This window comes from Magnolia sinica, chromosome 9 (genome assembly GCF_029962835.1).
Source record: "Magnolia sinica isolate HGM2019 chromosome 9, MsV1, whole genome shotgun sequence".
Lineage (NCBI taxonomy): Eukaryota > Viridiplantae > Streptophyta > Magnoliopsida > Magnoliales > Magnoliaceae > Magnolia > Magnolia sinica.
This window is the reverse complement of record NC_080581.1, coordinates 39263884-39291535: the sequence shown is the minus strand read 5'-3', so window position 1 is coordinate 39291535 and position 27652 is coordinate 39263884. Positions and strand designations below refer to the sequence as shown.

Here is a 27652-nt window from a genome sequence, read left to right as displayed (position 1 = left end):
TTTTCTTACGGTGTGGTTCACCTGAGACTTATATCTCTTTCAAATTTGGGATTGACCCTAAAATGATCTGTAAAAATGGATGAACGGAATGGATGAAAGACATATATCATGGAGGGACCCACAGAGCACCGACCATCAGCCACCGGGCTGGTGGCAGGCGGAGTAGCCAATCCGTTCCCCTTTTTTCGGCTGCCCGCCACCTCAGCTCGTGGGGCCAGCGACTCAGACGGCCAACTTGAGTATCTTCGCGCGAATGTTGGGGCTGCTTATTAAGCCTCGCCAGCATTGCAAACTGAAAATCATCTGCGAAACAGAAAAACCTCAGTTCAATCGAGATCTCCTCTGCCTGCAATTCCTCTCTCTCGTGCAGTCTGCTCGCAAGAAGGTAAACCGTCTGTTCATGTCGATTTCTGATTCCTTGACTAGCTCTTTTTTATTATTAATTTAATTTATTATTATTATTTTTTGGACTTGTAGCGAATACCCAATTGGAAGGATCTGAATTTATGCATGTTGGTATCGAAAATTCGAAGAATTCTATTACTATTTTGCCGAATTTATTTTCTTTTTCTATTTCCTTTTTTTTTTTCAGAGGTTGTTTTGGTCATTGTAGAAATATCGATGATACCGTTGTCATGGAAACGAGTGCTGTTGTTGATATCTAAGAATAATCGGTAGTTTGGCAATCATTTCATCTTTCCATCGGTAGAGTAGGGTCTGGATTTGATATTATCCTTGCTAAAAATGAGCAAGATCTACGCATTTTGATCCACTTCGAGGGTAGATCAGCCTCCTCGTGCAAGAAGCATGGTTTTTAATGGAAAATGCTCAATCAAATAATATTATTCATGCGTCCTTTAGTAGTCAAAGACTCCCACAATATTTCGCAATTAGCAAAACCAAAAGAACCAAAAATAGGTAAAATCTAATCTACCCACAATCACACACAATACTAATACCTCATATGATAACTCACATGCTACATGTCCTGCCAAAATAGGACTTATTCAAAATCATACCATCTAATCCCCATCTAGCTGGGTTTCTAGTCTCAAATCCTACCATTCTTCCCCCCTTCGAAGAACCTTGTCCTCAAGGTTTGATCTCCCTTCGATCCCTCTACCATCTCGATCTCCTCTTTAGCATTGCCATCTAGTATTATGGGATCGGCTCCTACTTTGGGCATCATTAGAGTAGTAATGAGTATCAGTTGGTCTCCTCGATGCAACAAAGCTGTTGGAGTTTCTCTTCCTGTATGCTTGCCAGGCTGCCAACATGATTGTGGTTGCCAAAGTAGTGGATTGAAACATTTGAATTTCGACCTTAATGCAAGCGCTTTTTCTTTCTGTCCTTCAACTCGCTCTAAACTAGTTTGGTCTCAAATAGTTCCAATCTATTGTAGTCTCACGAGCATGGCATTGAAATTCCTTGTATTCAATTGGTTCAAAACGTATGCACAACGGCATAGGGCCTTGATGAAGCCAACCCATGTTAATGTCGCATGTGTTTTCTCATACCATTGATACTACTGAACAACATCCCCCTCCATGTGGAAGGATGCTAATAGAACCCTCTAATCCTATGGTGTGGAATCTTTGCCAGCAAATGTTGGAAATTCGAGACATGCATACCTTGCTTGGATGAGCAATACACCATCTCTATTGGGCCACCGTTAGACCTGCTGGATTCAATCCTCATATCTCAACCGTTGCTTTGATCCATTGTATCCTTGATTATTGAAGATGCCAACTGCTCATATTGGAGGCTCATGGTAGTAAGGGTCTCTTTGATCTCTTGCAACAATGCCGAATGTTGCTGCACTTCTTCTTCCAACTTTCCAAATTTAGCCTCAATCGATTTCATGTGTTGAGCTCGTGTCACGTGCTTGGGCATCCTCAGGATTGATCCTTTGATACCAAATGATATGATCCTTGCTTAAGAATGAGCAAGATCTAGGTGTTTTGATCCACTTCTGATGCAGTGAGTACCGACCAACTCACAAAAAGCTCCAAAGCTGATGAGGAAGGACCGTTTTATCCCTATATGCATGCCCTACTAGGCAAACTCATGCGAGACCTCCTCGTGGACAATCCATGCTTTGCACGGGTCCTTGAATTGCATGGTCCCACAGTGGGCCTCACCTCATGTCCATTTTGCATTTCACAAATCCCATATCGTGGGCCACCCCACTCCAATGTGGAGATATAGTGCATCCCTGGAATCACACCAAGATGCTCCCGCATCATCACCTACGCCGGTGTGGAGACTCAAATATTGGGCTCCTGCTCTGATACTATTTTGATAGTAGGCAACCGACCAACGTACCAAAAGCTCCTGAGCTAATGGGGAATGACCGATTTATCCTATATGCAGGCCCTCCAAGGCAAACCCAAGCAAGACCTCCCCATGGGCAACCCCCGTGTCATGCAATTTAGGGACCCGTGCGAGGCGGGGTTTGCCCATGGGGAGGTCTCACCTAGGTTTACCTAGGAGGTCCTGCATATAGGGATAAACCGATCATTCACCATCAACTTTGGAGCTTTTGGTGTGTTGGATAGTACTCCTTGCATTAAGTGATATTAGAGCGGGAGCCCAGTATTTGAGTCTCCTTACCAGCATAGGTGGATGATGCTGGGGCATCGTAGTGTGATTCCAAGGATGCACTATATCTCCATGCTGGGTGTGGTGGCTCACGAGGTGGGCTGAGATGCAGAATGACCGTGAGGTAGGGGCTACTGTGGCACCATGTGATTCAAGGACCGGTGCGATGCGGGGGTTGCCCATGGGGAGGTCTCGCCTGGGTTTGCCTAGGAGGGCCTACATATAGGGATAAACCGGTCCTTCCTCATCAGCTCTGGAGCTTTTGGTGCGCTAGTCGGTTGCCTGCTATCAACTTTGAGGAAAGATCAACTTCCTACAACAAGCACTATTGGTAATGGAAAATGCTCAATATAATGATATTACTCGTAAGTCCTTTAATAGCCAAGGATTCACAATATTTGGCAACTAGCAAAATCAAAACAACCTAAATAGGTAACTAATTTAATCTGCCCACATTGACACCCAATCTTAACACCTCATATGAGAACTCACATGCCATGTGTCCTGCGAAAATAGGACTTATTTAACATCAAACCATCTAATCTCCATCTAGCTGGGTTTCCATTCTGGAATCCTATCAAAATTGTTGTTGGTGTTGATTTCCAATGTTGTAATTAGCTTATTGTCTGATTTTTCTTCAACTTATTGTGAATACCCAATTTGAAGTATCTTTTGGTATTGGAAATCAATCTAATTAGAGAGAAGATCCAGGGATTTTGTTATCGTTTTTTTCTGAATTTATTTTATTTATTTTTTTCTTTGCTTATTGCCAAGATCTAATTTGAGCATCATCACACATGCACTGTCTATGTTTAGGATCGGAATCCTAAGGTTTAGACTCCGTGAGGAAGTGATGTTCTCTTGAGCTAAAAGGAAAACTTCAACACATTTAGCCCAGAGTAAGTAATTCAGACAATTTAGCCATGGTATTCCATAGCGGCAACGATGGCTGTAATGGCCACCATCATTACCATTACAATATGGGCTATAAAGGCCATTATGTTTTTTTTTTTTGAAAAAACCTATATTGGCCCCGTAACGAGGCATTACAGGCTTGCTTTTCATAACGACCATTATAACCCTGTAACGTATAACGATGGCCACCGTTACTATTACGTAACTGTTTTTGCATACCTTGCATTCAGCTTCACAGATTTAATTGATGCATTAAACGAGGAACTGAGCTTCTCAACCAATGTTGAAGAACCAATAACCACACCTTTAGGATCCATAAGCCACTTTAAACGAATTTAATTTAATTTGTAATGAAAAATGCTGATCTATAATTAGATTCACACTCAACTACATCCCACAACAATAGTGAATATCACTTTCTAACTCTTCATGATGTAGGTTTCACCCCAAACATCAATTATGTACCTCACTAATTAGGTCATGGACAACAAGAATCTACTCAAAATGACTTTCACTACAAGATAATGGAGAAACAATAATTGCAACATCACCTTTATATGAAAATCAGCAAGTTTCCATAATTCAGGTTAACTTTTGGCACTCTGCAGCCAGGTGCCTTCACTTGACAACCAATGTAGAAAACATTCTGTTTTCTGTGAAAAACAAAAAAAGATTCTCCTCTTTTAAGGTTCAATCAGCACGATAGGTGTTTGGAATACTCCAAGATTTCTCTAGTGAATTATTCATGGATTTCACTCTGATATGATGTGACAGTATGAAATTGTGAAAGAGGAAAAGAGAAAACAGAGAAGATAAGAGAAGAAAAGAAGAAGAGGAGAAGGAAGAGAAAGGCGCTATAACAGCCTCTCACGCTCTCTCTTATTTTATTATATTAGGGCTTCGACTTATTTAACTTACAAAATTGTCCCCCATTCACTTAAATGCTCAAAAGAAAAGCCCATGAGCCTAAATTCTACCCCAAAGTATACTTTGGCCCAACAATAACAAAAGACCACTGGCAGGACCAAAATGGTCCACGAGTAGGATCACAACGATGCAATTCAACATGAATATTATAAGAGTGCTGGGAAGTGCGTGGTGTTATTGTGAGTCTTTGCCAAATCTGGTTCCAAGAACCTGTGTAAAAGAGGAAGTTCGATGTCAGGTAGGCAGCTTACTGTTAAGGATTCTACCAATCTACCATTTAAGAGCTAACCCCAAATTGTTGGGAGAAAGGCTAAAATGATAAAGATTATGATTTTTATTATTTTGAATAATTATATTGAAGTTATGTTGAATTTGACTTTTAAAAGACACCCTGATTGACATCCCGTATCAACATCAATGCATGTCTGTGTTCAAGTTACATAGTTTGAAAGGTTTTGGATATTCAATAATTTTGCTTTCATCTACAGCTGGTACATGTAAAATGACTACTGCTTTCCATGGGCTGTTCATTTCTAATTTGCGGAAATCCTTGTCAAATATGTTTAATTATTTCCTAGTTGCAAACATGGATCAGCCTTTGACCTTTCGAATCTCTTTATTTTTTCATACATGCACTAGATGAAAGAAAGTAAAGGTCGAATCAAGGGAGATAGAACAGGCACGGCTATTCCCTCTTCAAAGGCTTCATCTGTTAGTTCCCTACCGCTCATTTTGGACATAGACGACTTTAAGGTAATCCTTTGTAGATATTCACAGAACATGAATCATTTGCTAGTATATGATTAATCTCAACATATCTCTCTATGGAGTGGACGTGAAAGTTTCTTTTTTACAGGGTGATTTTTCTTTTGACGCATTATTTGGGAACTTGGTAAATGATCTCCTTCCCTCCTTTAAAGAAGAGGATGTGGATTCATTAGAGGGTGGACAGGATATTTTATCCAATGGACACCTACGAGGTTCATCTGAAACAACAAAATCAGCGAAGGGAGCCTCTACTCCACTATTTCCTGAAGTAGATGGTCTCCTATCTTTGTTCAAGGATTCTTGCAGAGAGTTAGTTGATCTTCGACAGCAGGTATACCCTTGATATCGTAGGCAATGGACAAGATATATACACTCAATTCATCTGTTTGAGTTGTTTCTTTATATTTTTTTGGTTTGAAGATTGATGCAAAACTCGATAATCTCAAGAAGGAGGTCTCTATCCAAGATTCAAAGCACTGTAAGACACTTTCTGAGGTTAGTACTTACTAGAAGGTGGTATTTTGCACGTTAATCTGGTGTCATCTAGTACCCCCTTTAGCTAACTTAATGCTTTTATGTGCAGGCTGACTGTGAAATGTAACTATTTTTAGCAGTGATTCTCTCTCTGTCTCTCTCAAAGCAACAATATTTAATTAAAAGCAAGCAGAGGGAGCTCTATCCATTAATACATCATTTTTTTTTTAATGGCAACAAAAATATTATTAACAAAAAGAACATGGATGCAACAACTGGCCACAACAGAAACAGCCGCTACAACAAAGGGAAGAAAAGAAGAAACAGACCCAAAAAAAATAAAATAATAAACACCCCTGAATAAAACAACAAATAATTTGCATCCTGGGTAATAATATTCCAATTCCTTGTGAGGTCAGAGAGAGATCCCTCTAAATTCATGGTAAGACATTGCCCAATTAATGACCAAAAGGAGGATCATTTGATTTACAGCTTCAACTGATTCCTATTTATCATTAGAATCTCTTTGATATCTCTATTCCGTATGCCCCACCTCATTGCTGCTGTTACCCATTTCCAGCCTACAATAAGAAATCAATAATCCCTATTGGTTTCTTTGCTTTTGGATTTTTCAAGGAGCTATCACAATGCATGGACCAAAGGTTTGTAAAGCATGTTTATGCACCTAGTTTGTGCTAGCGGGGCTCATGGTTCAATTATCTAATCCATTGGTATAGTTGGTGTAAGCAATGCATAGAGGGAACTTAGAAGTAGCATCAATAGGTAATAAGATGATGGAAATTAGACTTAGATGGTTAGGATATGTGCAACAAAGACCAAGAATTGTGCCGTTTAGGAGTGTGTTGGTACAATTGAAGGTTCTAAAAGGGTAAGGGGAAGAGGCTGAAAAGGAAGTGTTTGGAGGTAGTAAGAAAAAGACTTGACGACCTAAAGGTGTGATGTAATGGCCATTACGTAATAGTAACGGTGACAATCATTAACATGTTATGGGGTTGTAACGACTGTAACGGCTGTTATGGAAAAAAGACCCATTGGCCTTGTGATGGCCGTTATGGGCCCCATAATGGCCAGTTATGGGGCCAATACAGTTTTTTCCCCCTTGAATAAAAAGACTGTTGTGACCATTACAGCCTGTATCGTAATGGTAACGGTGTAGTGGCCACCATTACCGTTACAGTATACCATGCCTGTGGTCTAACTGAAGGTGTGGCCCTTGATCGAGTGGAATGGCAGAACAAGATTCATGTAGCTGACTCCAATTAATTGGGATAAGGCTTGAATGATGATGATGATGATGATTAGTATAGTAGGTGTAACCAAGGATGATCCATGCACCAAGGATGCCCCAGATTGAAAGATTCTGTCACGAAACTTTTTAGCATTTTCTTGATTTAATGTGAACCATTGTTATGTTTTCTTAACCGTCCATTTCTGGCCTCCTATTGAAGGATTTTAAGGCTTCTCTAGTGCTGGGGGTTTGGTCCATGCCGCCATCCATGGTGAGACCCATCATATCAACTTGTTGAATGACTGAACCATCAGTGCCAATTGGACAAAATGAATGCCAAAAGTACCACTGCACAGAAATTTGGCTGGAAAGTTGTATAATACCTCTTTCTTCAAGATCAAACCTAAACATTCTTCTGATGTCTTGAACAGGAAGTACTATTCAGGTTCATTGAAGGGAATGCACACAGGACTCACAAGTGAGATAGGGAAGGGGGCCTTTCCACATCTGTGCTAACATGGCATACATGTGAGAGATCCAGGCCATCAATCAGGTGGTTTCTATGATGAATATGCTCTCATCTGAAATTCAGGTGAGTCTGCTTAATTTTGATGTGGACAACTGGTCTCCTCTTTGAATGATCTGTGCTTCTCCCACCAGCGTGGTCAACCTAATGAATATTTGTTTTTGAAGGATCAACCTAACGAGTTGATCAGGCTTAATTTGGGCCAGTGCATATTCATGGTGGTCCTCATCTGATGAATGTCCTGGATCTCATGCACATATGCCAAGCGAGGATCCTTCACCATTTCACTTGCATGTCACATCGGAAAAGTTTTTGCTGTAGATGCACTTTTGTCTTTTGTGTACAAACTTAAGAGCATAACTGATATGCAGTATCCGTTAAAGGGATCTACTTATCCCACCGATTAATCTTTTTATTATTATTATTATTATTATTATTATTATTTAAATCAAGAACATCTAGGTTATCTTACTAAGATTGATTGAAAAGAATTACAACTGAATCAATAAAAAAATGAACTATAACCAAAGGTTCTTGCAGCAAGAACAACTTCTTGGAAAGAAATTAGGCATATTGTTGGTGGAGGTGAATTTTAAATACAAAACTTCTGCCACTATTTGTGATGCCAAATAGATGAGGCATGGTATTGGTGATTGTGTGCTAGTGGCGTTTATTTATCCTGCTGATAGAAGAACAACAAATTTAAATGCTCACATACTGTGGTTGTGCAGTACCTATGTAACATAGGTATGCATATGTTGTGGGGAATGTATATGGGTTAGGTGTTGGGTTCACTTGGCACCCAAATCTCAAGGCATGAAACACAACTATATGCTTAACACAACTATATGCTTAATTCTTTTCTTATGCAAACATACATTTAAGATATGTGTGAGTGTGCGTGTGTATACATGCATAATTTTTACATGTACTTTGTAATTGTAGGTGTTTTATCCATATCCATAGCCATGATATGTCATTAGTGTTATATCCAGCAACCTTGGGGGCTTTGAAGGTTCTGGGTGTTGTAGGTGTAAATGTGGTAAAGGATGAATTTTCTGATGTACATTTGGCTTAATTTACAATTTTAAATTCATGTTTTCAGCTAGAAAAAGGTGTAGATGGGCTATTTGATAGTTTTGCTAGGCTGGATTCACGTATCTCTAGCGTGGGACAGACTGCTGCCAAAATTGGAGATCATCTGCAGGTAAAACTGATTCTTTATGAGCATGGTATTAAAAAATGGTCACATAATGGCTGTAACGGCCATTACATAACGGTAACGGTGGGTGCTGTTACATAATATGGGGCTGTAACAGCCATTCTGGAAAAAATGGGCCATAATGGCCCTGTAACAGCCATAACAGTCTGATACATTTTCTTCCTTTGAAATTATTTTTTTTGACCATTACAGGGCCATAATGGCCCGTATTGTAACGACCATAAGGCTGGCCGTTATGGCTACTGTTACCATTATTGAATACCTTGTTTATGAGGATTGACCATTGAGTAAAAATTTTCCCCATTTTTTCCTTCTTCTGGTCTGGTTTTTTGAGGCCTCACCTCGTTAGAAGCCTGTGGAGACTATTCCTGTTCATGCCTGTTGGGGTGGCATCATAACCAGCTTCACTATCCAGCTGGATATGATTATTGAGCTTGTTCTGTTCACTCATAGTATGCATATTAGTCTTTGATTACTAACAATCTCTGGTGCCTCTTGTACTTTTTTACTCTGTGTTTTCATATGCACACAAAATTGGATTATGGTGCATGTTGATTTAATGAATTTGATTCTTGCTTATCAGAGTGCAGATTCTCAGAGAGAAACTGCAAGTCAAACTATAGAACTTATAAGGGTATACACATTAAATTATCTTCCATCTTGTATCTTGTTGAGCACTCTCTCTCTCTCTATCTCTCTTTCCCTTTACTGAATGCTTTATGCCATGTTCTAAACATAATTCCTGCAGTACTTGATGGAGTTCAATAGCAGTCCAGGTGACCTAATGGAACTTTCATCCCTGTTTATAGATGACAGTCGCGTTGCTGAGGCTGCTTCAATTGCACAGAAATTGCGTAAGATCACATTCTTTCATTGAAAAAAAACTACCACATATTCCCTTTTTGGACCTCCACATATCATTAATTCTGATGTTTTTCTTTTATCATTATGTTATGTTGTGCTTATCTGGTGGTAATCAAAGTCCATACACGTATCTTGTACCTGAGTGGTCAACTTTTCTCTGCTTATCCTCGAAAGGCACCCCTGTAGAGGATGCTTTGGTTGCGCTTTTTTTTTTCCTAGTAGTGAGGCACTTGGCAGGTTTCAGTATCAGACCAGGCGTTGTCAATCGTAAGGATGTAAGGTAGTACTGGACCTTTAGGCCCATTATCAGGACAACTTTGGACCATTATCAGGACAACTTTGGACCACAATCTGTGCCCCCCTTATCTTCAATTCTGCCATCACATATTAAATTTCCGGCAGAATGTATGTGTTGGTCTATGCGCTTGCATCCTTGTTCTCAAGGCTCTTTGGAACTTCTTTTTGAAGGGTAACTCCAAATATATATATATATATATATATATATATATATATATATATATATTTTAAAGTAATGGGAAAAGAGAACAAAGAGGATGACGACATGAGAGATCATCCAGCCAGTACAAAGAGGAACACCACCTCCCCCCCGACTCACCTGGAAAATCCCCAATGGGCAATCCCTATGCAATTTGGTGGCTCTAGCCTATTCCATCTACTCTTGAAAAACACTTGCGCTAGAGAAGCCAACTTGTTGTTGAAAGTCCTATTATTGTGCTCAAGCCATATACCACAAATAATGGCTAAGAGCAAGAGATGCTAAGTCGGCTTCCTCTTCTTTCTCGATCACGCAAATTTCCTCCGATTTGATTCTTCCCTTTCCAAATTTGCTTTCTGGATTCCACCAATCCAAATAGGCCCTTAGTGTCGTTGTTATTCGCGACAGCTCTATGATGATGATAGTGTCATTGTAAACCTGCACTGGCTGATCAATGCACATTTTAATTGTATCTGTCACTAAACTTGTTAGTTTGACAAACTACATTTGTATCTTATAAGAAAATGATATGCAACAAAAATTGTTTGCATGATGGCATGAAATAGAGAAGATTGGATATCTTTCCTTGTGTGGTTCCATTTCTTTTTCTAATTTATTCAAATCTAAATGAAATAAGTATTGCCTTGTACGACAGTTAGGCTAGCAGTTCATAACTATAGTACTATGCACCCTCTTATTTCAGGTGCATTTGCTGAGGAGGATATTGGAGGGCATGGCATCGCTGTGCCATCTGTTATGGGAAATGCAAATGCGAGCAGGGGTTTGGAAGTTGCTGTCTCAAATCTCCAAGACTATTGCAACGGTAACTTGATGACTGTCCATTGCTTCCTTTTTGTTGTTTGCTTGGTAAATGACACTTCCATTTATTGAGCTGTGGGTTTTATGTTTCTATGTCAGAACTGGAGAATAGATTATTGGCTAGGTTTGATGCAGCCTCACAGAGGCGAGAATTATCAACAATGGGAGAATGCGCTAAAATCTTGTCACAAGTAATTTCTGAAAATTATTCTGTCTAAAAATGTTATCTTATCCTGCTCTCAACATTTTCTTGTCCTTATCTATTTGATGGTTCGATGACACTTTAAAATGTTTTCAGTGTATTGCCGACTTGCAAGTTGTAGTTGTACCTATCTATATTCCTTGATTGAAGATGCTCACACAACGGTTACTGACAAGGGGATAGTGTATATGGAACCTTTCATGACATCGATGCAATAATACGTGGTATTTTATTTTATTTTTGTCAACATTTTGGTTACTTTAAGAGATCAAAAGGATTTTCTAATGTAAGATATGTCGGGGAAAATTTACTGTCCCATTTTTGCTTTTCATGGCTCAAGTATTGGTGGAGGGCCTGTTTCTGCAGAGAGGGAGATGGCACTAGGCACCAATCTCCAATCCATTTTGTTTCCTCTCCCACTCAAAACAAAACTAAAAGGGGGTATGTATTCACAACCCCAAGTGTAGGGTTGCGATGTAGTAATAACTTGTGAAAATGAGGTCGAATCCACAGGGACTAAACTTGTACGTATTCTAACAAGAACTAGAACTAGAAAAAGATCTAAATCTAAATATGGAATAAAAGAGAGTAATTGTGAAGAATTTATCAAATATCAAAAGTGAACTAGAGCGCCAAGGATCTACTTGCAGTGATTAGGGAGCCCTCTTACTTGATTCAAGTACTACAATTGGAATTGGAGTCTTATCCTATCAAATTGGAAGATATAACAATTAAGATCAAATCTGAACTTTCCTTGACCTACTTAATTCTCAATGGAGGAGAATTGTGATAATTGGAAGGGATTCTTCATCACCAAACCATGCCCATGGGACGATGGCCAACAACATGATTTACCAATCCCACAATCTCAAAATCAGGAAAAGAAGATACTCAAAACTATTGCAGATCTATTGTAATTTGAGTTACAATAAACCATTAAAAACTAAAAGCATTCCTTAAATATCAAATTAGAATCAAAGAAGGTTCAACATAAACATGAATCAAAGCAAGAGAAACATCCCATCACGTTACAATCTTCACCTCTTAGCTCTAGCTAAGAGGTTTAACCAACCATAAACATAATTGGACCAAAGTCTCTTAAGAAAAACATGAAAACAATTAAGGAAGAAGAAAAAAAAACTCTTGGCGACGGCTTCTCCACCCTTTTGCTCCACTCCTTAAACCCTATAAGATGCTTAGGAACATCCTAGAGAGTTCTATTTATAGTTGTGGAACTCCAACTTTCGCACTTAGTCGGAAAACTCTAGAAACCGCCTCAAATTTACGCAGTTTGCTAAAATAGACTTCACTCTGTGCAATTTTTCAAAATAGACTTCACTTTGCGCAATTTCACAGAATGACCCAGAGTTTTAGAATATGCTTTTTTAGGACGATTTCAGGATTCCTTTTCTTTACTTCAAATCTTTGATTCTCTTCATTCCTCACTTGGTTTTCTTGGATCGTTGGCATGTGAATTTTTCAATCTTGGTCTCCTAAGATCCATCCCTTGCCTTGATGATTCTTGAGCATCAAATCCATGCTTTTAGCACCATTTTTAATCAAAGCTTTTAAATTCTCCTTGCAACACAAACATGAGTAAAATAGAACATTACGCATTATCATGTTCATAAAATCAAGATATAAATGGGGGATAATATGCAATATTTGACCCTTAACAGTATCCTATCCAATTTGATGCCAATTGTGATGGCGAGTTCTTTCCCAAGCATAGATCATTCATTACTCGATAAACAGTCCCATTGTGAACGAATCAACCTTTCCCTCAAGTGCATACACCACATGATATGCGCCAGTGCACTAGAATGCAAGAGAGACATAAGAGAATGGGAGAATCTTTTTGCATGAACAAGAGCTCCCAAGCTTACAACTCTTTTTGGATGGTTACAAATCAGGAACCCTCCTTATAATAGACTTATGAACATTCTAGATTTCTCAATCAATGACTAGGATGGTGCCATGTGGCAATCATCCAACAGCCATGAACAATCTACAAACCTTCTAGAATACTTTAGTTTCTCTAGAGAACCCCACTAGAGAACTCTAGAGCACTCTAGGTATCTGCACACTATTCTAAACACTTCTACGATTCTCTACAACTCCCTACATATTTCTAGCTTACTCTAGAAGTATCTACACAACTCTACACCTTATGTACACTGTCTCTAGCATACATTTAATGCTAAAAAGAGCAAAATTTGGCTAAGTCCAAGACTTGGCCCATGAGAATGATAGGTTTCTAACAATCTTTCTCACTTATTATGTCGATACTCGTCGACCACTCGCCCGTGATCCTCCATGTTGGTTCCTCGAACTGCCACACTACCTCGTTCCATCTTTATCTCCCTCGATTAGTTGCAAGGCTGAGATCATCCCAACCTTTGCCTTACCCTTATGCACCATTAGTATCATGCATAGATGCTTCTCATTCAAGATGCTCATCACCCCAAGGTAGGGCATTGGAATGTCTTTCACCTTGTATAAGAAGTCCTTGCCCAATCTCACCTAGGAATCATCTAACAAAATGGCAGATAGACTGGTCTTGCCAACCCACCCACCAACACGTAGTTCCATGTCCTTTGCCAAGTTTTGAATCGATTTAGCTTCCGAGTTAATTGCCTTATCTTGCTTGTGTCCTTCACCAACATCAGACCCAATTGCTTTGCCTCCTCTCCCATGATGAAGTTGTCGGTCGACCTTCTGTCCACCATAGCCCTATTGGACATGCCATTCTACATACAAGAACTTTCGTTCAAGTGTCCTGGCCATGGTGTGCCGTAAAGGCCATTACGTAAAGGTAACGGTGGCAACCGTTACATGTTATGGGGTTGTAACAGCTGTAACAACCGTTATGGAAAAAAATGACCTGTAATTGCCGTTAACGGCACGTCACATCCCCTATAAAGGCCATAAGAGTCCCTTAATGGTCTATTACAGGACGTATATAGGTTTTTCATACTTTTTCATCAACATTACAAGGCATATACAAGTTTTTCGAGAGTTTTTTCAATAAATAAAAAATAAAAAAGAGAGACCGTAATGGCCGTTACGGGGCCGTAACAGCCGTTATGCCCTGTATCGTAAAGGTAACAGGGGTGGCTGTTACGGCCACCATTACCATTATGGAACACCTTGGTCCTGGCCTCCTTTGCCACTTGCCCTTGCATGCATGTGGGAACTTGATTCTCGGCCCTCCGTCCTCCTCCCCGACTCGAACTAAGCTTAAGGGCTTCTCATGTGGGTAGTTCTTATTGTCGTTGTCACAAATGAAGCAAGTTTAGCTCTTCTCTTAGTTGTTGGACTTGTCCTCTATAGTGTTAAGGAGTTGCACCAAACCCAATATGCATATCCCCATTAGATGTCCTCCTTTTCATCTAGCTTCGTAATTAGGGTGTTTAGACCCATCTCTTTGGGAATCGCTAGCGACACAAGTCCATTGTAGATGAAGCATTTCAGATCCCGTAACCTGGACTTGCTTGGATACATCCCATTTGTCCTTGTCATCCTTCTTGTCCCTAACACCTTTTTCATCTTTGCCGCCTAATGGCTTGCCCAATCCATCACATTCAGTGAAGTCCTCACTATGACTATCCCTTCAAGGTGATCGTTGTCCTGGAATAGTCACCCCCTATGGACTTAATCATGCTCTCTACCACTGCATTGCTGAAGCTAGGTCCTACACGCCCTAATATTGCAATTTCTGTTGCGCCTAATGCTACAACTTGTGTCCATGAAGTTGAACAGTTCCTTCTAGGGCACCTTGACATACTCGTGAATCGAGCCTGCCTACTTCAAACTTTATAAGTTTCATTGTGCCAAGTACTCAACATTCTTGGGATAGAATTGCTTCTTGATTTCCCTTTTGAAGTCATCCCAAGCGTCAATCATGCATGCTTTTCTTTCCATGTCCCACGGCAACTCGCTTCCACCATAGAGTCGCCGTGTCATTGAGGTACATTGCCGCAATCCTCACCTCTCCTCACTCATCTTCTAGTGAGATGGCCTCAAAAGTCCAGCTCCAGTTGTCATAGGAAATTGTCCAGCTTCCTAGTGTCCCTTGATCGGTTGAAGGTCTTAGGGTCCAACATCCATACCTTCGTTGCACCACCCTGGACATACCCCCGTTAGCATGTTGAGGGTCTCCAATTAGTTGCATGATCCTTCTATCAAGGTATTGCTTTTGCTTTGAATCGTGCTTTGTGCTCATGCTCCGGCTCCCACTTCCTAGTTGTTTTATACTTGCGAACATTTTAAAATAGATGCTTCCCTAGTCTCGACTTCACACCTCGTGCAACTAGTCTCCATCACCATATCCTGGAAGGCCTCCCTCTCTTGATGCTGTGTGTCGGCCAACAAGTTTAATGCATCTCGCCCTTAAGTTCCTCAAGCCCATTGTCAAGCTCTATGATGCTATTTCTCATCACTTCAAACTGCTCTTGCTTAGCGCCTATATCAAGCTCCACCAGTGCAAGCTATGCCTCCAATGACACCAACACATCATGGGACCTCTCCCTCCTTGGCCTATTGGCACCTACTCCCTCATTCCACATGTACTTGCTTTTTGTTGATCACCTTCGGTGCTGTTGTGTCTCTCCTATCCTGCATGCGTTACAACTTACAACCCCTTAGTAACCTTGCTTTGGATGGGCCTTAAATATGATTATACGCTCTTGGGCAAGGTATTTCGTAACGGTAATGGTGGCCATAACGGGCACCATCGTTACCTTTACAATATGGGTTGTAACAGCTGTTATGGCCCCTGTAACAGCTGTTATGGTCTTTTTCTTTTTATTATTGAAAAAACAAACCCTGAAGTACCTGTATCGGCCTCGTAATGGACCATTAGGGGGCCATTACGGCCTTTACAGGGGTCATAACAGGCTGTTACTGGGGTTGTAATGGCCTTTACAGGTCCTTTTTTTTTTTTTTTTTTGTAACAGCCATGACGGCCTTTACGACCCCATAACGTGTAACGGTTGCCACCGTTACCTTTACGTAATGGCTTTTACAGCACACCATGCTCTTGGGAGCATGACGATTAGCTACATGCCATTTATTTAATAGGAAAAGATTGTGGTAATGATTATTTGCTAAATTTACCACTCTACTTTTGTGGTTTGTAGTTCTTGGGTTAACAAATAAGAACATTGAACAAAGAAGGAGAATCAACTCAACAGGAGGAAAATACCTTTAGGAATTGAAGTGTAGCTCCAATAAACATGAAAACCAAGAAAAATAAATAATCCACCTAAAGTGTTTTAAACTTCAAATAACATTGATAGAATTCATTCCAACTGATGTTGCTGTCATCCATATCACCTTCTTGTTTCTCTCTGGTCCACTTTGATGTTTGAGATTCTATCATGTCCACGCTATCTGTGAAGACAAGCGCAACATCAGTGTCCCAATTTGCCACACTTAAAAAAAATTGTAATTTTATTATCCATCTATCTATCATGCAGCTCACTATATAGCAGTACTATGCAGTTCCTCACTGTAAGCATGACAAACATGTATGGTTATTGGGACTGTTGATCTGGTGGACCACATTGATTGAAGACCAAAAACCTTGGTGAAACATCTCATTGTTTTGAGTCTTGCCCATCGAATGTGGACCACTCCATGGTTTTAGCTTAACTATTCCTTTTCCCATGCCACTAATCAGATAGTGGCATGGTCCAATCTCCTTGAGTTTTCACGATTTGTCCCAACCATGTGGCTCACACAAAATCAACAGTCCTGACCACTATACAGAAGTATCATGTGTGCCACTGTGCATAAGTGCTATGTGTGCAATAGAGATGCTTAGGGCATGACTGGTAGAACTCCATGACACATGCATCATATGCTCATAGTAATAGCATCCTTAAATGTATGCAAATTAAAATTTCAGGATAAATCCAGTAAGCTAGAAATAGAATTTGACGATTAGGTGAAATTTGGTTTCTCACTGGTTAGTTTGTCAATGCAGTTTAACAGGGGTACTAGTGCCATGCAACATTATGTGGCATCTCGACCAATGTTTATTGATGTGGAAGGGATGAATTCAGACACCAGGTTGGTTCTTGGTGATCAGGGCTTGCAAGCTGGCCCTAGTAATGTTGCACGTGGTCTTTCTGCTCTGTACAAAGAAATCACAGGTTTTACAAATTGTTCCTTGACCTCTTTAACATTTGGTTAACAGATGTGGATGGTGGATCTGATACATTTGGGTGGTTTGTTTTTCAGAGACTGTGCGAAAAGAGGCTGCCACCATTATGGCTGTATTCCCTTCTCCTAATGACGTGATGTCAATCCTAGTTCAGGTATTCAGGATGTATGGTTTTTTGTGAATGTTATCTGGAACCCAAAATTTCAGGATTATGTCAAAGATATTTTTCAATGTATTGCAATTCGCAAGTATTTTTTATTTATTATCATTATTATTATTTTTTACTGTGGATGTTGGCAGCGTGTTTTAGAGCAGAGAGTAACAGCAGTTCTGGACAAACTATTGGTGAAACCCTCACTCTTGAACATACCTCCTGTTGATGAAGGCGGACTTCTACAAGTGAGTTGAACCTATTATAATATATTTTCCTGCTTCCCTGATACAAATCTGAAGTTTCCTAAGATGTTTACTTCTTGTTGTTTGAGGTGAGGCTCTAGTATCTTAGAATTCTAGCAGTGGCATATGAAAAGACACAGGAACTTGCTAAAGAGTTGAGGTCTGTGGGGTGTGGTGACTTGGATATTGAAGGTAATCTGATATTTTTTGGGATTGCGTTTTCCCTATATATATTCTGAAACCTCAATTTCTCTAGTTGCTCATTTGAAGTTTTTGGATGAGGTTGCTCTTTTCAAATTTAGGTTTATTCAAAACAGTTTGTTGAAGTTTTTGCCACTAGGAGCTATTTAAATGGCATGTGCATTCTACTAATACAACATGAAAATGACATATTTAAAGCAATCAGAGCGTGTCCCAAATTTCTAAGTCATTGATGCGGACATAACTAGTACTACATTGAAAAGGTAAGATTGCAAATTTATTAATCGTAAAAGTCTTGTGTGTATAGAAGTGGTCATGGCAAGGAGAACTAGCTTGCAAAAAAGCACAGTGAACCATTTCTTTTTAGCTGTTCCATTTGAGGGAAGCTGAGATGCTTGTGGCAGCAATACCCAAACTGTCAAAGGGAGATATGTTAGAGTAGGTGGAGGGGAAGTAAGGCATGTTAAGGGCAGAAATCCCTGTTGGAAATTGTGACCTTGAAGCCATCCTCTGTCATTTTTCTTCACTATGTATGTCTTTTGTCGTTACACCATGATAGTAGGATTCTTTTCTTGATGGTAGCCTTCCACAATTGTGGCCCATTGATACGTTTCCCTTATGGTCCATAGAGGGTGCAGTTGGAGAACGTCCCTGATGCTTGGTCAATGCCTACTAACATACCTCGCAACCTTTTGATCCTTGGATTCACGGGTCATTGGGCACTACGAGCTAATTAAATTCTTTAATGTATTCATGTACGGTTCGATCTCCCACTGAAGAGTGAAGACACTCATATATCGTATGTATGCAATTCAAGGGCATGAAGGTCTCTCACAGGAGCCTCCTCATCTTATCCCACAAAACAATCTTGGGTGTGCCATCGATGCTGTCATGCAACCCATAGTTGTTCCCACAATGCAGATGCATATACCTTATAAGCTGGATATTGAATATGCACGTTGGTTTGAATAATGAACTGGAGTAGCCCCTACATTTGATTCCTGACACAAAGAATGGTTATGCAAGGGGTTAACATTGTCATCCAGCTCATAGACGTCCCTCAGCAGAACCTTACGAGGGGGACCTCTTCTTCCTCGGAATTTTGCTCCACATCATCATGCGGCAGATTGTGAGGTTGCTGTGGTCGTAGTCAGTTCCTCCACTGGCATTCAAAGTTTGGCCATTTCCTTAGCTTGTTTGGCAATTTCCTCATATTTCATACCATTGCCAGTTCATCTGAGGGCCCAATGAATTCTCCTCCTCTTTAGGCTGGAGGCATGATGAAAATAGAAAGAAATAATATGAAAGGAAATTTTTTTTATCCGGAATTGCTTAGGTTCTGATACCAGCGGATGTTGCACCCATTTGGATCTAGGGTTGTTTAGTGTGAATCATAGCACAAGAGAAGGAAAACAATGCAAGTGAAGGTGACTTCTAGTTAATGATACAATGGTTGGCTCACTGGGTTGGTGTAATATGGTGGGACCCAGGGATAAACATGGTTCAAGGTTCTCTCTTTCACACATGCGCAAACCTGCGAAGAATTTTCAATAAAAGAAAAGAAGATGCCTTCTCTCCTACATAGAGAGGCCTTTTTATTTATAATCCAACCAATAGAAGCCATCCACATAAGCTTAACCATCATCATTATCTTAACCATCATGATCTAAGCTTATCCCAACTACTTAGGGCTAGCTAAACGAATCATGTTTTGTCATTCCATTCTAATCATATCTTTAGTTAAATCATAGGTCATCAAGTCTTTTCTTTCTACCTCCCCCATGCCCTTTTGGGCCTTCCCTTGGCCCTTTTGTATAGCCTTTAATTGGAATAGTCACTTCTAATCTGCGCAGCTCTTGGTCTCCAATTCTCATGGCCAAACCTTCCCTAATCTTATTGCCTATTGATGCTACACCTAAGTTCCCTTAGATGCATAGGTTTCTAATTATATCCTTCCTCGTCTTGCCATTCATCCGTCTTAACACCACTTCAATTTGGTGTTTCGACTAGTTAAGAAGTAAGAAATAATGAAAGTAAAAAAATTTAACACTGAAGAGAGTATCCATGTAATCTCTTATAAAGAATAGGATAAAATAATTGACCTCTTCTAAATGATTCTTGAAGTCCCCACTAATTTAAAAACATAAAATGAAAGCCAAGTAAAGCTTAAAACAAAAGAGAAGTAAAATTTGAATCGTAAATCGTAGGATTCAAAACATAGAATTGTAGGATTCATCTAAAAGGGATCCAAATTATTTCACTTAAGATTTTACTCGAATTGTAAATCGTAAATTGGAAATCTAGGGATTTGGAGACACTATTTTGGGGTGCTTCTTGGTCTCACATTACTCTTATGCGAGGTAGACGAAAGGAAAGTCAACAATCTGAGGACAATAATTAATGCAGGGGCATTTTCACACCGGGCTCGAGTGGGGTGGCCTATGGGATGTGGAGGCACACTTGGGGTGGGCGGCCAGCGGAGCTCTTGTGATTTGGGTCCATGTGAGGCGGAACTAGTGTTAGAATTATCTCCGATATTATCAAAATATCTCCTATATTATCTTTATTTGGAGCTCAGTGATATTGATAACACTAGTAGCGATACCGATAACGCTGGTAGTATCATAAATTCCAGGTATTAGCAATGTATCGCTAAGTATCGTCAACGTATCAATATTGCTAATGTAATCACCAATATTTTCAACTATGAAAATTGTAGGCGTCGTTTGTATTGCCAATGCATCAATATCGCCATTGTATCGCCAATATTTTTTACTATGTAAATTCTAAGTAATGCTTGTGTCATAAGTGCATCGACGGTATTTCAATAATATCACCTAGGTATTGATATCATCAAATTTTTGTTTATCAGAAAATTTTTTATTTCAATTTTTTTTTTTCATAGGCACATGGTTGTATGTAGTGTACAATTTGTCATTGATAATATTAATAATATTTTGATATTATCGATATCGCAACATGCACGATATTGAGACCACAATCTTTCGTTTCCTTTCCAATTGTTGATGATTAATATTGATGGATGTTTAGATGGTTAAATAGGGCGGATGGGATGGTTGGACTGATTTCTTACAACAGTACATGCTTTTAAGGCCCCATTGAATGGAAACTTGTTATATATGCATTCTTTTTTGCATTTTTTTTAAAAAAAAATCTAAATATGCAAATGTGTGCGTTTTAACATGTCCTGAAGTTTTGCTGAAAATTCCACCGTTTTCCCCACGTTTCCCGCATTTCCAGTTATCAAATGATATTATTGACGATATCGATATTGTTTCCGTATCCCTAGCCAACGAAACTTGTAGCGATATTGATATTTCGAACGCTGGGCGGAACCCATGTGATTTGGGGCCCATGAAGGGGCGGGACCCATGGATTTGGGGCCCACGAGAAGGGTTCGGTCGAGGACCTAACCCATGGATGTGGGGCCTGGGCTATGAAATAAAGGGATTAATTTGCCATGCCCTATTAGTTCGAGTTTTTAGAGTAAGTGGTTAATTGTCCTGCATCAATAATTCATTGTTTCGAGGTTATTTCGAGATTAAAAGTCAACATGGCCAAAAGTGAAATGTTGGGGGTGGGCCGCTCTGTGGAGGAGATTAATGGTTTTGCAGTTCGGTTCAGACGTACGACTAGCTCCTTCCCGTCCTCATATTTGGGGCTTCCCTTATGCATTGGGAAGCTGGCTAAGCATCTGTGGGATAAAGATTGAAAGATTTGAAAGAAAACTTTCATCTTAGAGGGGTAGACATCTTTCTTTAGGTGGGAGTCTGACACTAATCAAGTTGGTAATGTCCAATCTTCTAGTTTATTTTATGTCCACGTTCAAATGTCCAAAATCAGCGGTGGCTAAACTAGACAAGATCAAGCGATATTTTTATGGAAAGATTTGGAAGATAACCATAAATTCCATTTGCTAAAATGGGAAGTGTGCAAATTCGGGGGTGTGTAGGATTGCTCAGTCTAGAGTTAATGGACAACATTATTGGGAAAGTGGGTTTGGAGGTTTGGCGTTGAGGAAGGAAGCTTTTGGAGAGTAGTGGGTAGAAAATATGGAGTCAAGGAACGGGGTAGATGGATAAAAGAGTATTCTTTGTATAGGTCTTCATTATGGAAGACGGTGTCTCTTCAAAAAATAAAAAATAAAATATAGTTCTTGAAAATATGGGACTTTCACTTGGGAATGGAAAGAAGATCCGGTTTTGGGCAGGTTGTATGGGTCGAGAATAAAAGTCTAAATGTTTTATTTCCTCGTCTAGCAAGTCGCCATAGATGTGAATGTGTTGGTAGAAGAATGTTTATCCATTCAAGGTGAAGAAGCAATTTGGGCCCCTCCCTGTAGAAGAAATCTTAATGATGAAGAGGTAGAGGAGTTTCTAAGGCTCTTGGGTCTCTTGGCATCTTGGCATCCAGTACTTTCATAGGAAGATACCTTAATGTGGCTCATTGACAAATCTGGAAAGTTCTCGATGAAGTCTCATTACAAGAAACTAGTTTGCCGGGGGGGTTGTCCAACAAATTGAATACCACCCAACTCATGTTTGGTCTTATGGAGCGCCACCAAGGCAGTGACATTTGTGGGCAGAAAGGTCCTTGTCATTCACAATTTATTACGGCGTGGAATGATGATTCCAAACGTGTGCTTGTTATGCACTTATGCTACAATGAGGAGTTGGTCGACCATTTATTCATTCATTTATTCAGTCAACACCAATACCCATGCTTGAGTGATTGCCAAATAGCATCATTTATTCAAATGCAGGGTAATCACATTCTTTAAGCCTTGGTGCTCAAAAGCACCACACAGTGAGGAACTTAGATGGAAATAGGCATACCAGTAAAATGTCATCCCCACTTCGCCTAACCGTTAAAAAAGAAAGAAAGAAAGAAAAGTACCGGTTGGTTGTCACTGTGAAATGTACATAAGTTTTAGACATAGACGGGTGTTAATGTAGACACATTACTTGTGTTTCAAAGAATCCTTTTATTTGGAGCCCTTTGGGATGGTGGGGTTATCTATTGCAGAGCAGCATTTTATACGGGGTGGGATTGCACAAGACCTTCGAACTGATGGTCGTAAAAGACTGCATTATCGACTGATCTCAGTTGAAACTGGAGTAATTCCTCAGGTGGTAGCGATGGCAACGATGGCAAAGGTAGGTGGTAGCGGTGGTAACGACAGCAACGCCGATAGTAAAGGTGGCGAGGAACCGACCGACGACGGAGAGAAAGGTAAGACTGTAAGGGACCATCCCGGTGATTTCGCGATCGGAGAAGAAGGAGAGTGGAAACAAATTCATTCCAGGAAACACAAACGGCCTCAAAAACGTTACGGGAGAGGTAAATACGACTCATACCCTACCATCTTTGTAAAAGGTTATCCTTCTGGTTGGTTCCCTCTCAACCTCGAGAGAATCTTCGGTCGGGCGGGAGCTGTCATGGAAGTCGTTATGCCCAAAGATAGAGAATGGTCGATACCGAGGCTTCGCGCTCGTTCGAATGAGCAACGAAACTGAGTTGGCCAGAGCTGTTGAGATGCTACATGGCGTTAGTTTCGCTGGCAAAAAGATGTTGGTGCAAAGGGCCCGATTTGGGCCTGACCGGGGAAAATATCAGTCTGTTACTGTCGGCACCTCTACCCTAAAGCGGCCCCCTTCCAAATCTTCCACACCTTTCGACCCGGCTCCTCACAAATTGGGTTTATCTTTCAAAGAAGTGCTCATAAACTCCTCTAAAGCTTCTTCATCCAATCAATTGCAGAAAATGAATCCTGGGGATATACAGGATATCCATCACTCTGATAAAGTGATTCATCAAGCTGCCAAGGACAAACAGCCGTCGTACGACATACGCATTCCTCAAGACCGTTTCCTTCGATCTTAGTCTGAACTGCAGAACTCAATAGTGATAACCACTAAGCACGCTGCTTCCATCCCTCAGGTGCGAAGGTGGGTCGATGAGTGCTGCGGCATACAACCCAGTCAATACACTATTAAGCCCATCGGTTATGATGATCTCTGGCTCAACGTCTGCCCGAGTGTTAATCTGGATTCTCTCCTCATCGTAGGTGTGCTTCATACGAATGGGCCGGTGTCTAAAGTTCAAAAATGGGAAGACTACTCCATGTTTGGAATGGAATCCTTGTGGATTCTCATTTGGGGCATTTTGTTGGAATTTTGGTATGATGAATTTTTCATCCAAGCTGCATCGGTTCTAGGCTCTCTCATCGAGTTGGACCCAAAGACTAGGATTGGAGCGGAAATGGCTGTGATCCGAATTCGCGTTTGAAGACGTAAAGGGGATCCCCTCCCTCCTCATATCAGGGTTGCCGTGGAAGACAGGGTCATTGTCCTCCCCGTCCAACTGGAAATGATCAGCGAATCATACCCCAGGTGGGGGGGGATTACTGGCGAACAAAGGAGCAATCTCACGATGTCCCGTTGGTTCGACCTGTGGAAGGAGCATAGATTCAGGACACCCGCGGAGCACCGAATCATTTACGGGTCCCGCCAGATCAGCGCAATCGATTCCCGATCCCTCCCCAGGATCCGATGGAGACTCATGTGTTTGATCATGCCCTCTCCCTGCCTTCGATCTCGCCACGTGTCCCTCCCTCCACGTCCTGCCTTCTCTCAAAGGAAGTCGATTCTCATCTCGATGAAACGCGGGCGCTTTCGGAGCTCTCGGAGACACGTGTTCCCCATCCGGCCCTCCCCCTCGATCAAAGTTCGCCACGCGTCCAGCTGTAGGATGGCCGTTCAGTCAGTCCTCGCGACTTCCGTTCGGCCGACTCGCGCGCTTCATCGATTGTGCTAGGCTTTAATGCGGGTGTTGACACCGTCCCTTCTAGCAAGACACGTGCCTCGCTGTCAGTCGATAAGGCGGCGGAGAGTTCTTTTACCACGTTTGGTCCTGCGCCACATGGTTCCTTGTCCATCTCGCCCCCTATCTCGATGCACTCGGAGGCTTGGGACCCAAACACTTCGCCACGTTGAGTGGCTGCGATCTTTACAGGTGGCGAGCGTTCTTCCTCTTCGTCCGAGGCCTCTACTCCCCTCGACGTCTGTAGGTCCTCGGGCAGAGCTACCCTCCAGCACAAGACGTGTGGCCCCACCCCTGTGGTTGCTCAGGATCGCGTTCCGTCAGTCTCTTCATGTGGCCTCCCTGCGCCAAGTGTCGGGTCCATTATCGGGAATCATTCAATCTCTCCAAAGCATGTTTTCTGGGTTCACAATCCTTCGGATCCGAACCCTTGTAATCTCAACCTTTCTCTCATCACGAATTCGATTGCCCCGTGCTGGACAGGAGTCCCCTCCACAGACTCTCTACACCCTACTCCTTCCTCGTCGATTTTCTCAGCTGCGATTCACGCTGTCGACCTTCCCAATTGCTTGCACCAGCTCGGCAGACCAATTTCCCCCTCCATGGGGACCATCAATCTCAAGTTTCAGGCTTCTCCTATCTTGTTGCGGTGTAGAATCTCTCCTAGGCACTTCCTCGACCCGGAATGTTTGGAGCTGGATCAGAGCTCCTTGAGTCCGACAACCCCTCCTCCCCTTCTGTCTTGCCTTCGTCCCCAGGCTCCTCTCCCTGCTTTGGGTCCGATCACAATCTTTTGACACTCTTTTAAGATCAACCAGATTCAGAAGTTATCGTAGCTGAAACCCTGTAGGTCTGTATTGGAGACTCCTCTGCTGTTGGTCAGACTGCGGACAACCATTCTATCGATGACCTGAGCAGAGCTAAACTCAGCTCCACCATTCATAGGAAAAAGTGGATTAGAGATGCCATGGGTCACATTAGTAGGTACCTAGGTCTCTCTTTTGGCGATTGTCCAGAAGACTACCTTGCTCTCCTACACTGCGTGGAAAATCGTGGCAGGCCTTTATCTGATTCCAAGTCCTCACGTAATCATCGTGCCAGACCCAGGAGCAGCAGAGAACTGCTCTGACAGATGGTCTCTCTTAGGCAGAAATCCCTCCCGGGTGGGGGAGGAATCAGGGTTCTCGGGGAAGCTTGTTTGACCGATGAGGTTTCTCTCCTAGAATGTTAGAGGCGTCGGGTCTAAATAGAAGCGTCACCTCATTAAGGACATTTGTGATTGTTCAAATCCAGATGTGGTTTGTTTTCAGGAAACTAAGGTGTCGGCTTGCGATGACCATCTTATGAGTTCTCTCTGGAAGTGAAAAGATGTCAAATGGGTTTCCCTGGACGCTACCGGGAGCGCTGGTGGTATTATCGTTGCCTGGAAGTCATCCATTTGGGATCTTCAGTCCACTTGGACTAGTTCCTTCTCTGTTTCGGTGATTCTGCAACATACATCCTCCGGCTTTTCTTGCCTCCTCTCCTCAATTTATGGCCCCAATTCAGATTCAGGAAGACCTCAATTTTGGGATGAAATGTTGGAAACTCTTCTCAGATTTTCAAGGCCTATTTGCATAATGGGGGATTTTAATATTATTAGATTCCCGAATGAAAAATCTAACTGTCACGCTGTTACCCCGGTTATGGCTACCTTCTCTAAGTGGATCGAAGACCATGAACTTGTGGACCTTCCTCTGCTCGGCGCCTGGTTCACTTGGTCTAACGGTCGAGCTGCTCCCACCCTCTCAAGGCTGGACAGGTTCCTTCTCTCCACTGCTTGGCTCGACGCTCATCCTTCCTCTTCCCAATCTGTTCTTCCCAGAGTCACTTCGAACCACTGCCCCATCCTTTTAGACGTGGAGGACCTTAACTGGGGCCCCAAGCCTTTTAGGTTCGACAGCTCCTGGCTTAAGATCAATGGTTTCAAAAAGATGGTTGAAGACTACTGGACATCCTTCTCGGTTGAAGGCTACGCAGGGTTCAAGCTCAGCTCGAAATTGAAACTCCTGAAAGCTGCTCTCAAGGAGTGGAGACAAAGAATTTTGCGGCCAAGAGAAGGAAGCTGAGGCTTTGTTAGTGGAATTGCAAACAATTGATTCTCAGGCTTAAAGGACGCCCATGTCTCCAGGTTCTATGGTCAGAAGAATTCAGATTATCCAAGACCTGGCAGGAAGGGCTCTCCAAAAGGAAATCTCGTGGAAGCAGAAGACTAGAATTTCTTGGCTCAAGGAAGGGGATTGCAACGCTTCTTTTTTCCACAATGTCGCTAGTATGCATGCCAGGAACAACCGGATCAGCAGCCTTCTTATTAACGGCTCTCGAGTCGAAGACAAAGACAGAATTGTGGAGGAGTCTGTCCACTACTTTGCGGAGCTTCTCAAAGGTGATAACAAGCGCAAACCTTCTCTCGATCATCTCCCTTTTGCGAGGATATCGGATGAAGACGCTGCCTTTCTCGAATCCCCGTTCTCTGTCGAGGAGGTCAGTCGGGTTGTGGCTTCAATGGCGAGGGACAAGGCTCCTAGCCCGGACGGTTTCCCCATCCTCTTCTTCCAACATTTCTGGGAGGTTATTCAACAGGATATGATGGAATTCTTCTCAGAATTTCACGCCAGAGGCAAGCTCTCCAAAAGTCTTGGGGCCTCGTTCATCGCCCTCATCCCTAAGTCCCCTGGGGCCGCGTCTCTTAAGGAGTATAGGCCAATCAGCCTCTTGGGAGCTCCTTACAAGATCTTAACGAAAGTGTTGGCCAACCGGCTTAGCATAGTCATTAGCAACATCATTTCCGGGAACCAGTCTGCGTTCATTTCTGGGAGGCAGATTGTTGATGCCGCCCTTATTGCTAACGAGTGTCTCAATTCGGCCTCCAGATCGGGTCAGAAGTACATTGCCTGCAAGTTGGACATCGAGAAGGCTTACGATCACGTGGATTGGGTTT

The 27652-nt window shown here is 41.7% G+C and overlaps 1 protein-coding gene across 2 annotated transcripts in view; it reads left to right on the top strand.

Moving 5' to 3' along the window:
• Positions 1-254: 254 nt before the first annotated feature.
• The window catches only part of LOC131255383 (exocyst complex component SEC10b-like), a 48200-nt gene continuing 20802 nt past the window's right edge, over positions 255-27652 (top strand). The window contains exons 1-14 of one of the 2 annotated variants that reach the window (XM_058256079.1): positions 258-385; positions 3418-3500; positions 5083-5196; positions 5300-5542; positions 5632-5706; positions 8566-8667; positions 9266-9316; positions 9431-9536; positions 10746-10865; positions 10961-11052; positions 17053-17221; positions 17310-17386; positions 17533-17631; positions 17730-17820. In XM_058256079.1, the coding sequence (XP_058112062.1) occupies positions 5083-5196; positions 5300-5542; positions 5632-5706; positions 8566-8667; positions 9266-9316; positions 9431-9536; positions 10746-10865; positions 10961-11052; positions 17053-17221; positions 17310-17386; positions 17533-17631; positions 17730-17820 (1339 nt within the window). In that variant the 5' untranslated portion in view covers positions 258-385; positions 3418-3500. Of the gene's footprint in view, positions 386-3417; positions 3501-5082; positions 5197-5299; positions 5543-5631; positions 5707-8565; positions 8668-9265; positions 9317-9430; positions 9537-10745; positions 10866-10960; positions 11053-17052; positions 17222-17309; positions 17387-17532; positions 17632-17729; positions 17821-27652 lie in introns of both variants that reach the window. The other variant, XM_058256078.1, reaches the window with a different exon arrangement.